The sequence below is a fragment of the Culex pipiens genome, chromosome 2, assembly GCF_016801865.2.
Source record: "Culex pipiens pallens isolate TS chromosome 2, TS_CPP_V2, whole genome shotgun sequence".
Lineage (NCBI taxonomy): Eukaryota > Metazoa > Arthropoda > Insecta > Diptera > Culicidae > Culex > Culex pipiens.
Window position 1 is genome coordinate 74,623,578 of NC_068938.1, and position 14,023 is coordinate 74,637,600.

General features: G+C 39.0%; 2 protein-coding genes across 2 annotated transcripts; one reads left to right on the forward strand and one right to left on the reverse strand.

Annotated features, from left to right (window-relative positions):
* Positions 1-3,129: 3,129 nt before the first annotated feature.
* Positions 3,130-7,474, reverse strand: LOC120430583 (ribonucleoside-diphosphate reductase large subunit-like). Its single transcript, XM_039595689.2, has 4 exons — positions 7,242-7,474; positions 7,089-7,177; positions 6,783-6,960; positions 3,130-5,587 (listed from the first exon to the last, which is right to left on the reverse strand). The coding sequence occupies exons 1-4, from the start codon at positions 7,279-7,281 to the stop codon at positions 3,360-3,362; spliced, it is 2,535 nt and encodes an 844-aa protein (XP_039451623.1). The 5' UTR covers positions 7,282-7,474; the 3' UTR covers positions 3,130-3,359.
* Positions 7,475-10,074: 2,600 nt separating this feature from the next.
* On the forward strand, positions 10,075-11,050 carry LOC120430579 (radial spoke head 1 homolog). Its single transcript, XM_039595686.1, has 2 exons — positions 10,075-10,225; positions 10,285-11,050. The coding sequence occupies exons 1-2, from the start codon at positions 10,145-10,147 to the stop codon at positions 10,996-10,998; spliced, it is 795 nt and encodes a 264-aa protein (XP_039451620.1). The 5' UTR covers positions 10,075-10,144; the 3' UTR covers positions 10,999-11,050.
* The last annotated feature ends 2,973 nt before the right edge of the window (positions 11,051-14,023 follow it).

The following is a 14,023-nucleotide window of genomic DNA, read 5'->3' on the forward strand; positions in this document are numbered from 1 at the left end:
TCATACAAACTTGAGAGCTGTTCATAAGTGCGAAAACGTTCGAAAATCCGTAACTTGAGAAGGGAATTTTGATCGAATTGGTATCTTCGACGAAGTATTAGGTATTGATGAGGACTGTTCGTAAATAAAGTACACGGAAATTTATTTTGGCGATTTGTTTGTACAATTCAAATAATTATAAAGAAAAATTCTATTTGAAAAAATGCTAAAACTGGCACAACCTGTTGAAAAATACTTCTCCCAGAAAAAAAAACCGTTACCTGAAAAAAAAATTATGAAAACTCAAAGACATTATAAAACCTATATTTAAACAAAATACAAGGTTGTTATTCGACGATAACTTCTTTTTAAAATCTTTCTAAAATCGATTAATTCAACCATATCATGTTAAATTTTCAATGCTTCCACTAAGAATATATTTTTTTTAAATGTTGTAAGTTTTAAAATACAAATATGTACTCAAAATTGTTCACAAAATACCATATTTTTTCGAAAATACTAAAATTTTCTTAATTAGCAATATGGATATGAAAAGAATTGAAATTTTGTTTGCTTTTTTATTTACCAGAGTTTTTTTTGAATACTCAAATTTTCACATTCATATGTTAAAATCGTTAACTGTAAATTAATCCCCTCCCTACCCCCCCCCCCCCCCATTCCTTCGACTTTGGTCATAGTCAAGGGACATAAACTTCAAAAAAAATTTGCAATGGCCTTAAAAGAGTTTTTTTTTTTTTTAAACTACAATTTTTACAAAATACCATATTTTTTTAAAATACTCGAATCTTCTTAATTTGCAATATGAGTACCAAACGAAGTGAAATTTGGTTTTCTTTTGCAAATTGAAAGAGTATTTTTTTAATAATAAAATTTTCACAAAATGCCGCATTCTTTCAAAAGTACATATATTTTTATAATTTGCAATATGGGTATCAAACGAAGCGAAAATTTGCATGTTTTTTTCACTTAATTAGAGTTTTTTTTAATACCAAAAAAATCACAAATTACCGTTTTTTTTAGAAAATACTCAAATTCTTAAATTTAGCTATATAGGTATTAGACGAAGCGATATTTTGTTTGCTTTTCCACATTAACAGAGTTTTTTTTTAATTACTAAAATTTTTACAAAATAACGTATAATTTCGAAAGTACTCAAATTTTCATAATTTGTAATATGTGTACTAAACGAAGTAAAATTTAGCATGCTTCATACATTCAAATTGTGTATGCTTTATACAAAATTTTGCGTCGTTAAATTCCATCTTGCAAACATGAAAAATTTGAGTACTTTAGAAAAAGTGCGGTTCTTTTTGAAAATTTTAATATTTTTAAAAAAAAAACTCTCTTAATTTGCAAAAGAAAACCAAATTTCACTTCATTTGATACCCATAATGCAAATTTAATAGATTCGAGTATTTTCGAAAAAATATGGTATTTTGTCAATTTTTTTTTGTTTTTTACAGAAAGAAACTCTAATAAAGTGATTTTCAAAAAATGTATTCTTATTGATATGGTTGAATTAAGTCGATTTAATAACTTTTTTAAAATCGTCGGCGATAAGATGATCGCCGATAGAATTATTGAAATAACGATAACGATAGATAATCGTTATCGTCCCGACGATAACGATAGAACTATTGATATCGTTATCGAGCCTCGATAATTTTATCGTTAACAACCTTAAAAATATTATATCAACCAAACATATTAAAGAACTGAACTTTTTTTAAATAATGCAAAATTCAGTAAAGTTTTATTCAACGAAAAAAAAATCCTGAATATGTCCAAGCTTCAGGATATTTCCATCGGGCATCTAATGTTGGCATATCAGCACTTTGCGTACGATTACATTCTCGTAAATGCGTTTCCAACTCATGAGAAGTCATAAAATTTGCTTAATCCACCTTAAGGTGGGTCCTCACATTCATAAAGTGAATACATTACAAAGCGTCAAAAAAGAGTATAAATAACACTTATTTTTATCAAAATATCTGAGATCCGGTCTAAAAATTGGTGTATTAAAAACACTAAAGTACTTATAACTTTTGATAGGGTTGTCAGATTTTCAATCTTTTGGCCTCTTTGGAAAGATCTCTTGATCCAACGATAGGTCGCATTGTAGAACCGGACAATGTTTTCATCATAATTTGTGAGATCCGGCCTCTAAAAAGGGTGTAAGTAACACTTAAGTGGTTATAACTTTTGATAGGGTTGTCAGATCTTCAACGTTTTGGGCTCGTTGGAAAGGTCTTTTAAATACCTTTTTAAAAATAAATAGCATAACGGTTCAGCAGTCCAGAGATAATCGTGTGCATATTTTTCGGTGCACGAACATACAGACATACACACGCACAGACATTTGTTCAGAATTTGATTCTGAGTCGATAGGTATACATGAAGGTGGGTCTACGAGGTCGAATAAAGAAGTTCATTTTTCGAGTGATTTTATAGCCTTTCCTCATTGATGTGAGGAAGGCAAAAAGCTTAATGGAAACTGGCCTTGATTTAGATTAGATTTACATACATGGACTTGATTTTGGTTTTTCAGTGACATGCATGGTCCCAGAGTATCACCGGAAGTTCCCATTAAAAATTGATGTCTTTGCAGTGTAATATCTTTTGACAATCAAAACCGATTAACAAAATTTAAAAAAAAAGGTAAGCAAGAACTTTTTTAATGTTGTTGTTGTTGATTTTATTGTGGGAACTCCCGCAAAACTTTTTTTTTCAATAAATCTGTCATTACAAATATTTTTTAAAGATCGATCAAAGTTTTCAGCAGCAGAGCAGCTAAAAATGTGTACAAAACATCAAAAACCAAAAAAAAAACTTATTTTTACCGGAAGAATATTTTTATTTATATAGACTTTGATTCAGGTTGGTAAAACACAACTTTCTGCATGTAAATCTCCGATGGTTTATCTCGGTTTATAATAATTTGCTCCAGGCTTGCCGTGCCCTTTACTGAATAACAAACCCAAGCATGAACTTGGTGGAATCGAGTTGTTAAGGCGGTAGACTCCAAGGTATGTATTCCAGGACACTTTGGATGGTCTGAGCTGAGCACAGATCGAAAACAATCAGGCCTGAAGGAAAATTTCTTTCCACAATCAAAACACAACAAAAATAAAGTCTTCGAATCAGAATTTTGGTATATTTGTCTTAAATTCTAAACAGAAATATAAATGAAACTAAAACGAATGAACGCAAAAACAAGCGCAAATAAAACTTGTGAATCTAACCGTCAAGTGGGCCAAACGATACAAAAGATAGAATACAGTGAGTTTAAAATAAGTCTATACACCAATAATTAAGCGATCACCGGCCAGCGTCAACGCTGCTGCGACCAGTTCGCGCGCCTACGAACCGCACATCATGCAGTCCTCCTTGTTCTCGAGCGAGCACACCATCTCGGCCATCCGGCGGTTCCTCTCGGCGTACGATCCGTTCATCGAGGTTTCCCCGGCGGCGGCAATCGCCGACGTGTCGGCCATCGCCATCGAACTTTCGCCGTTCATCTTGCGCGGCGTGCTCGATCCGTTCATCAGCATGGATTTGGACGTGGGGGAGGTTGTTCCGTTTTGTGCGGCTTGGGTTTGGCCGAGTTTGACCTTGTCCACGGTGAACTGGATGGCGTTGACGGCGGGTTTGGTGCGCAGGTAGTACATGCCGGTTTTGAGTCCCATCTTCCAGCCGTAGAAGTGGATCGAGGTTAGTTTGCCGTAGTTTGGTTCCGCGACGTGGATGTTGAACGACTGGGACTGATCGATGAAGGCGCCCCGATCGGCGGCCATTTTGATGCAGGTTTTGACGGAGATTTCCCAGACCGTTTTGTAGAGCTCGCGGATGTGCTTGGGGATTTCGTCGATGTGCTGGATGGAGCCGTTGCTGGCGATGATTTTGTTCTTCATATCGTCGTCCCACAGCTCGAGTTCGGTGAGGTCTTTGAGGAGGTGGTGGTTGACGACCTGGAACTCGCCGGACAGCACACGGCGGTTGTAGACGTTGGAGGTGTACGGTTCGAAGGATTCGTTGTTGCCGAGGATTTGGGCGGTGGAGGCGGTTGGCATCGGGGCGAGGAGGAGGGAGTTTCGGACTCCGTGCTTGGCGATTTTTTCCTTGAGTGGGGCCCAGTCCCACAGGTCGGATGGGGCCTTGTTCCACATGTCGTACTGCAGGATGCCCTTGCTAACCGGACAGCCGTCGTACGTTTCGTAGGTTCCTTCCTTCTCGGCAATTTCACAGCTCGCCTCAAGGGCACCGTAGTAGATGGTTTCGAAGATTTGCTGGTTCAGCTTTTGGGCTTCCTCGCTCTCGTACGGGAAGCGCATCAGGATGAACGCGTCGGCCATTCCCTGGACACCGATTCCGATCGGGCGGTGACGCATGTTGGAGCGCTTGGCCTCCGGCACCGGATAGTAGTTGATGTCGATGATTTTGTTCAGATTTTTGGTGACTATTTTAGCGACTTCCTTCAGCTTCTGGAAGTCGTATGTCTTGTCTGGTTTGACAAACATGTTGACCGCGATCGAGGCCAAGTTGCACACGGCAATTTCGTCCTTGGACGAGTACTCCACGATTTCCGTGCAGAGGTTCGAGCACTTGATGGTGCCGATGTTCTGCTGGTTGCTCTTCCGGTTGCAAGCGTCCTTGTACAGCATGTACGGCACGCCCGTCTCGACCTGCGACTCGATGATCGCGAACCACAGATCCTGAGCCTTGACCTTACGAATGTAGCGACCTTCGTTCTCGTACGTCGTGTACAGCTTCTCGAACTCCTCACCCCACGTCTCCGGGAGTCCGGGGCAGTCGTGCGGGCACATCAGACACCAGTCCTCGTTAGCCTCGACTCGCTTCATGAACAGATCCGGAATCCACAGCGCGTAGAACATGTCCCGAGCGCGGACCTCCTCCTTGCCGGTGTTTTTCTTCAAGTCCAAAAACTCAAAGATATCTCCGTGCCACGGCTCCAGATAGATCGCAAACGCTCCGGGCCGCTTGTTGCCGCCCTGGTCAACGTACCGCGCCGTATTGTTGTAAACCCTCAGCATCGGCACCAGCCCGTTCGAGATACCGTTCGTTCCGGCAATGTACGTGCCCTTGGCCCGGATGCAGTGCACATTCACACCAATTCCACCCGCCGATTTGGAGATCAACGCGCACTGCTTCAGCGTGTCGTAAATCCCGTCAATACTATCGTCGCTCATCGTCAACAGGAAGCACGACGACAGCTGAGGACGCCGCGTGGCCGCCGCAAACATGGTCGGCGAGGCGTGCGTAAAGTACCGCTCCGACAGCAGGTTGTACGTCTCGATGGCCGCGTCAATGTCCAGCCCGTGAATGCCAACCGCCACCCGCATCAGCATGTGCTGCGGCCGCTCCACCACCTTGCCCTTGATCTTCAGCAGGTACGACCGCTCCAGCGTCTTGAAACCGAAGTAATTGTAGCCAAAGTCCCGGTCGTAGATGATGGCCGAGTTGAGCCGATCGGCGTTGTCCATGATGATCTTGTAGTGCTCGTCCGAAATCATCGGCGACTTCGTCTTGAGGAACTCGTTCTCCATGTTGTACAGGTCGGCCATCACATCTGCCGGGGGGAAAGACGAACATTAGAAAACGAATGCGTCGGAAAGAAAACATCTGCCATCAGATATCTTCGTTTTATGATGGATACAATTTCATAACCAGCATTGCTATCATGATATAGGGGCAGGGGGGGCAGAATGGACCAGGGGGGCAGAATGGGCCACCCTTGGTTTTGGGCTTTAGAATGGATTTAGACCAATTGTAAGGCAAGGGTCTTATAAAGGACGTCAAATAACTTCACCATACCGAAAACGACGTTTGAATTCATTGTATTCTTGGAATTATGAGCAAAAATGTAAATTTATTAGAAAAACCACGCAAATGTTGTTTATTTCGAGATTTTTAAATAAGCTTTCTGAAAAGTTGGACTGTTTGAAAAAGTTTGCTCAATGCTTATAACGATACTAGATGTTACTACCAAGGTATACAAACAACAACGGAACCTTGAAATCATTTAGAGACTTGGTGGTGGAAGTGTTAAATTAAAATCCACTTGGGGGCAGAATGGACCACCCTTATCCTGCCTTATAAAAACAATCAAAAGTTATGAAATTTGGATTAAATGGATTATTTCACTCCTGGTAGCTTCACAAATCACGTTTAATGCAAAATTAGTTGATTTTTTAGTTGTATTGATGATTATTTGTAAAAATAGTGTCCTTTTTCAACATATTAACACTATTTTCAAACATTTTGTTTTGATAAGTGACTATTTTTATTAAAGTGGTCTAACTTCATGGAAACTATGTTAGAAAGGTACCTTAAGTCATTTCTTATCTCCCTTCAACGTTGTATTAGACAAAATGGCTTGTTTTCTAAGGTGGCCCATTCTGCCCCGCAGGGTGGCCCATTCTGCCCCGCACCCTGGAAAAAAAGTCGAAAAAACTTTTTTTTTAAAGTGGCTCAAAAACAGTTTTAAGCTAAAAAATTTCATCAACCAAGTATATAACATTGAAGGAAACATCCCAAAGCATAAGCCTACTACACTGAATTCATAAGTTTTCATGTTTTTCTATAATTTTTGGCGCATTTTACTTAGGCGGGCCATTCTGCCCCCCCTCCCCCTAAGACACACTCAAAAGCCGTTACAGATGAAACACGAACTTTCCTGAAACTCGCACATGTTGCTTTGCTGCACCTTTGAGACCTGTGCAGAATCCATCTCCTCTGATAAAAAAATCATTCCTCAAACTCACCGGAAAAGTGCTTTTTGGTCTCCTTGTGCAGGTTGGACACGGCCAGCCGCGCCGCCAGGATGGCATAGTCGGCGTGCTCGGTGGTCAGCGTCGCGGCCGTTTCCGCCGCCAGATTGTCCAGCTCCTGGGTCGTCACGCCCGTGTAGAGCCCGTTGATCACCTTCAAGGTGATGGCGACCTGCGCGATTGGAATGGGAGTTTCGACGATTAGCATTATTTTAACAATTCAACAGGTGATGGTGGTCCCCATTGAATGCCCCCCGCTCAGACAAAAGAGTGAAAAACAAAATGGTCAGCATCACTCACCGGATCGACAAAGTCCATGTTGAGGCCATAGCACAGCTTCTGGATGCGGGACGTGATCTTGTCCAGGTGGACCTCCTCCTTGCGACCGTCTGCCCAAAGAAAGAATCAACCGTTACAACACGGAACCACTTCCGGAACCGTCGTCACACTTACCTCGCTTAAAGACGTACATCTTGTTCGACTTGAGGACCATGATTCTGCCGTACAAAATCAACCTCAACGGAGAGTAAACTACACTTGTTAGGGCACTAGCGGACAGCAAAAGAGAACAAGGGCGTAACGTGGAATTTTAAAATTCCGGGAACTTATTAGGACAACACTCGCAAGGGATCTGTTCCGTCGGGAGTACTCGATGCGAATGAAGCAACTCGGACGCAGTTTTCCCGCACTTTCGCGCGCTTTGTTGACGCACTTGACAAGCGGGGCATATTTGACACCGTGGGAACGTGTGGAAAGTGAGACAAAACAGCGTGGAATGATGGACGGGGTGCGTTTAGTAGGGGTGATTTGAATTTCACCGTTTGTGCGAGACTTTTTCAGGAAATTTCATGATTTTATTGTACAGGTGCATGGGAACTAGGAAGTTTTAAAAACGCCCGACATGCAGACGTTATTTGAGATAAACACAGCTGAACTTTGGAATCGAAAATTGATTTCAGCGAAATATTTCCAATTCTTCGATTTTTTTTTAAATAGTGACCATGAGTAACAATTTCAGAAAATATGTTTTAAGGTTTCAAATAATTTGCTTAATTTTCTAAGAGACATTGAAGATTGGACCTCAAGTTGCTGAAATACAGTGGCTTAAAAAAAAAGAAACAGGAAAATTTAAGTTTTCTAAATCTCACCCAAACAACCTTCATTTTCTAATGTCTATGTCTTAGTAAGTAAGGGTCCGATTTTCAATGTTAAAAAATGGAACATTCGTGAAGTTTTCCAATCTTTTAATTACGTATCATTTTTGTAGCTGCTAAAATTAAATGGAGACTTGTATGGGTGACCCAATGACACAAAATGACTTCTTTGGTCATAGGCTAAATCCAAAAATACAAAAAGTAAAAATGGTCGAAAACAGCCGATTTCGTATAGAATTGCTAAATACATTACATGTCTTTTATAACAAGGTGATTTGCATGCGATTTGAACAACAATACCTTTATAAAATTAAGTAAAATGCTTCATGCAAATGTTTCATCATGTTTTAGTTATGATAAACATGTTTCACTTTTAATCCAGCTGCGATTGCTGATTTGACCAATAAAAAAACGAATAAATATTTAAAATGATCAACACATCAGCGAAAACGTGTCGTTTTTGTCGCTGGGAATGTGTCCAATGAATTTTAACAAAAAATCGTCCTTTTTCGAGCTGTGGTTCCATAACTCAAAAATTGTAAAATTATTTTAAGTGGCTTCATTTTTTAAATCTAAATCAAGTTTAGCCAGTGGATCTCATACTTGATTGATCCATTCCCCCTTGACTGAATTTCAAGAACTTCATTCCACCCCCCTTTGATATCCAACTAAAGCTAAGAACAAGATTGTCCGTTCGACGCAGTAGTGAACGCAGAACGCTGTGCCAGTTCGATTTTTCCATCAACTGTCAGTCGAAAAATCTGCAGGGGTTGCTTTGTTCAATGGTCGATTACTGGCAGGCTATGATGACAGGCGCAAAATTATGCGTTTGCGTTCAGGCCTGACGGACAATCTTGTTCTTACCTTTAAGGTTATTGGGTCCTAAAATAAAGCTTAGATTGCTGATATTATTGTTTACAGCGATAATGCTTATTTTTCTGAGTACAATGACCCTTTGTACGACCACAAAGAGTTCAAAATGGATTTTTAAATCAATTTTGAAAAATTAACCTCGCGGTCCTTCTTGACAGAAAAGGTCCTACTTGACGGCTCGTTCCATGGGGACCATAGTTGATCCATCGAAAAAATGTTGTCTTGTCATTTTTTTTTGCATAAAAATAAGAAAAAAGTTATCAGAAATGGTTTTTGATTGTGTTTTTTACCGTTGTAGATAAAAATTGACATGGGGCTTTAGTACCCAATTGTCATAATTTTACAAACACTTTAAGCATTTTTACAAGATTTTTCATTACCTGCTAAATACATCACGAAAATATTTGTTAAATAATCTTTTTCTAAATGTTCCTATGCAATTTCAAAAACTTCTCATTTTGAAAGAATAAGAAAACTAGCTTTAATTTATTGAAAAAAAATTAGTACAGCTTTTTATGAAACCTTGTATCCTGCTCATGATACAAATAATGTGAAAATTCACAGAAATTGAAAACCCATTTTTCAAAATCTGCTCATGTTAGAGAGAATGCAAAAACTAACAAATGATAATAAAATATTATCATACAAAAGGACTGTTTTTTTTTTTTGAAAATTCATTAAAAAAAATCTTTTATAATTTATTGAATTATTTAGTACAATTTCACGAAATTTTCCAATTTTTTCGATACCGTCAACTGGGGCGAATCTGGACTACAGTCTGAATAGGGACAGCTCGGGGACAGCAGTTTTTGGAGCACTTAACTGCCGTTCTACGCATAATTGTCCCATGTCATTTTTGGACGATTTTGACTTTTTAACATTTTTAAGTTTAGTTGGTCATATACTTTAACAAAAACACATAAAATCTAGTACTTTGTTCGGAAACTCATTAAAAACAACACCAAGTCTGTTTGTCTGTTGTTATATTTTTTTTAGTTTTTTATAGTTTTATTTTATTTTATTTTTACAATTATAATATATGAAATACAATAGCTTATAGGACCTTCCAAAATAACTATAGATTTGTTTATAGGACCTAATAAAAAAAGTTGATAAATGTACTTGAATAAAATTGGTTTAAACATTATTAACATTTAAAAATATTTAAAACATGATTGGCCGTACATGTTTGAATGTACAAATAAAAATAATAATTTAAAAAATATATATTTGACAAATATAACTTCAATGAATAATAAATATTTTCTAAGCAAAAACAAATATCAAAGCAATCATTATGCAGTAATCTGAAGTCTGAAAATAGTAAAAATGCACCGGTTGGGTCGTGAAAAAATCTCCCAACAGTACGTTCCATCCGATGAAGATTTTCCGATAGTGTTTGAGATTCAGGTATCGTCCATTTCCAGCCGAAACGGTCAAAATAACTTAACCTACCAAACTATCCCCAGAAATACAACGGCCCGCGAAACCGGCGCTCGGATCCGCACGGCGAGGGCAAAGCCAAGCTGGTCAACGGGTACCGCTACGAGGGCTTCTTCCGCAACGGCGTGCCCCACGGACGGGGTCGTCTAGCGTTGAACGAAGGCTTCCGGTACGAGGGGCGCTGGCGCAAGGGCCAGAAGCATGGCATGGGCCGGATGTACTATCCGGATTGTTCCTGGTACGAGGGCGAATTTAGGAAGGATTTGCGACATGGTTGTGGGGTTTATCACTACCCGAATGGGGCGTGTTACGAGGGGAACTGGTTCGGGGATAAGCGTCATGGGGTTGGGTTGTACAGTTATGCCAGGGAAAATATAAAGCTGAGAGGAACCTGGGTTGAGGACGTCGCCAGGGGAGCTGCGGAAGTTCTGTTTGAGGGATGTCGCTTTCATGGCTATTGGGAAGGTGAGCAGCCGAGAGGTCCGGGATGCTTTACCTTTGAGACGGATATCATGGTCAGGGGAAAGTTTTATTGTGACGCGAAGGAAGGTGGTGAGGAGAAGACGCTGGTGTGGCAGCCGGAAGCCATCGAAAAGTACGAGTACGCCAAGCTGCCGTTGGAACCATTGCCGCTGCCGGTTGAGGAGTCGGACGTTTCTGCGACAAGTTCGTCTGAGGAAGAAGAGTGCGACTCGGTGGCGGAAAGTTTGGCTTCAACTATTGTGATTGGCGATGAATGAAATCGATTTCTCTTGAATTTCTTCAGAAAATCCTTAAGAAATACAATTATGTTCTTTCAAACAAAACAAGGAACATTTCTTTCAAGAATCGCGTATTTGATTGGTATACTTTGAACTTCTTTATTTGTCTAAATCTGATAAGAACACATTCATTCCACGAAGTATCTAACACTCATGAGTAAGAATCATTTAAAAAGAACCAAGCCTGTAGCAAGAAACACAATTAAACACATGCTTGGAATGCTATGCTGTAAGGGAGAGTTATCTGTAGAAAATAATTTACCGTTTGTTGTTGTAGTACTATGTGATAGAAATATCGGTTGCGATAGTAATTGAAGATGAAATTCTAAGAAATACATTTGGCTGCATCAGTTGAAAGGTGATTATGATTATACTCGTCATTCATTCAATGAAACGCAAAACGGCCCGCTAAACCCTCGCCCTTTCCTTGCTTGAGATAATTAGCTTTGATTGAACAGACTGAGAAGGGCTTGCTTTTCCTTGTCCTTCTTCCGTACCTGCTCGATGCTGCGATTCTTCCAGGTGCTTTTGCGCAACTTTATGGGACGGCTGCCGACGTAGCGACCTGCAACAAAACACAAAACACGGTAGGGAGAAACAAAGGTTATATTGGACAAAGTTTGTGTTTTTAAGACTAAAATGTGGGCGGAATAGTTTTGAGAGTAGTTGGACGTAGGACAAGAGAGCACATTATTTGCAGTAAACAAATGAACCACCTGTACAGATTCAGTTACAACTTTTCTGCATCCAAGTACGCACTTTGATCACCAACTGTTGTGGTTCGAACTTGAAAGAATGCCCAAGTCTGCTGGCTTCGTTTTTAGTCACAATTTTCGCCTGCCAGTATCAGAAAGTAGTGACAAGAAAATGCGTCGCAAAACTAACAGATTTTTTTTTTAATTCTTTTTAACGTGAAGACTTCCATCATTGCCATGATTTTTCGCTCTAAGATATAAATTTTGCGTCATTTTCAATATTTTGACAAAATTCCTTCAACAAGTTGTTCAGAATGGTACCTTACATGTGTTGATACTTCTTGGAAACTATTATCCCATTCAGGGATGGAATAATCACAAAAAAATCAATTTCGCTTGCGAACTTTCTTCACCCGCGAAAGAGAGAGGAGGCAAATCACGCAAAAGAAAATCGCTCCCGAAGTTCTCCAAGAAAATCAATCTGTTGATGATTTTTTGTGAATTTCCTTGTCAGCACTTCTTAATAATATTTATTTCACTTTGTTTACACACATTGCCCATCTACAAAATGTGACAGGTCATTTTTCGACGTGTGACGTTACACTTGCAAGTGTAGTATTGAAAAAGATGATCCGCCGAATAATCAAGATGATGATTTTTTTAGATTCTTTTTACCGATCTTTCGTGCGCGAGAGAGGAGAGCTATGCTCCTTTCGGATTTTTTCTCTTGATGAACGTCCAGAGAATTTCTTTTGATGATGATTATTCCATCGCTGATCCCATTCCTTATAATGTTATGAAAATCATCATTAAGGTGAAGCCGTTGATCATTTTCGGAGAAAATTGAGAATCTATGACATTTCCCCGAAACCCATATTACCGAAGGGACATTTCCCCGAATGCCACTTCCCCGAAAAGACACTTCCCCTAATAGCCATTTCCCCGAATTCCATTTACCCGAATTTTCCGTTTCCCCTAATCGTCCACATCCCCGAATGCAATTTTCCCGAATGGGCCACAATCCCGAATGCCACTTACCCGATTAGTCATATCCCTGAATAGTCATTTCCCTGAATGCCATTTCCGCTTGACCGCGTTCGGGGAAATAGCATTTTATAAGAAAACAAATTGATGGCAATTTTTATCACATCAAACTATGTACATATAATATTTCTTGAAAGGTTCTATTGGCCTTGAATGATCAACTTTCTTTTTGGCTTCATTCAGAACAGACGTAGCATTTTAGGGGGGAAGGGGTGTTGAAAGGTTTGGTACTATTCATTCAAATACAATGAATATTGTTACAGACTTTTTTTTATATTCTCAAAATAAATACTTTTTTCTTATAGACATGATAACAATAATGCAATAGAAGTTTTGTTATTTTTTATGATTCAAAAAACATATTGTGCGATTTTCGTAGTACAGAACCCCGTTCACACTGATCATTTCATTCTAATTGCTGGTTTGGGATTTGGCGAAAAGTATAATCAACAAAAACTTTAAATAAAATTTGTACCAGCCTTATGTACCTATTTGTTCGATTTTTGGGTTCTTGAACAAAATTCGAAAAAAGACAAAAATGCAAATTTCTCAAAAAAAACATCTAATTATGCGGTTGAATACAAATGTTAATTGAACAAAAATAAAATCTAGTACAGTCCAGACTCGATTATCCGAAGGCTTTGGAAAAATGTCACTTCGGGTAATCAAAACTTCGGATAATCGAATCACGAAAAAAAAATTTTTTTTCGATGCCTAATTTTTTATTGTCGAGCTTGAGTATGACCCCTAAACTACGTTAAAGTAATTTAAAACTTTTAAATCCAATATGACGGTGTTGAAATATTGAAAAAATGCATTTTATTATTTAATAGGCAATCAACTATTCAAATTTGACTAAAATGGGGTTGCAGAACTCAAATTTGATGTTTAAAACAAGAAAAAGAAGAAAAAAACGAAAAAAAAATTGTTCGTGATTCGATTATCCGAAGTCCCATACAAACCTTCGGATAATCGAAACTTCGCATAATCGAGGCTTCGGATAATTGAGTCAGGACTGTAATTAGGTCCAAAATGAAGTTTGAATTTGTGATATTATTGCTCATAACGATAAAGCTTATTTTTCTGAGTACAATGACCCTTTGAACGACCGCAAACGATTTAAAATGGATTTTAAATTCAATTTTTAAAAATTCACTTCACGGCCCTTCTTGACAGAAAAGCTCCGACTTGACAGCTCGTTCCAAGGGGACCATAGTTGATCCATCGAAAAAATGTTGTCTTGTCAATGACTTTTTTTTTGCATA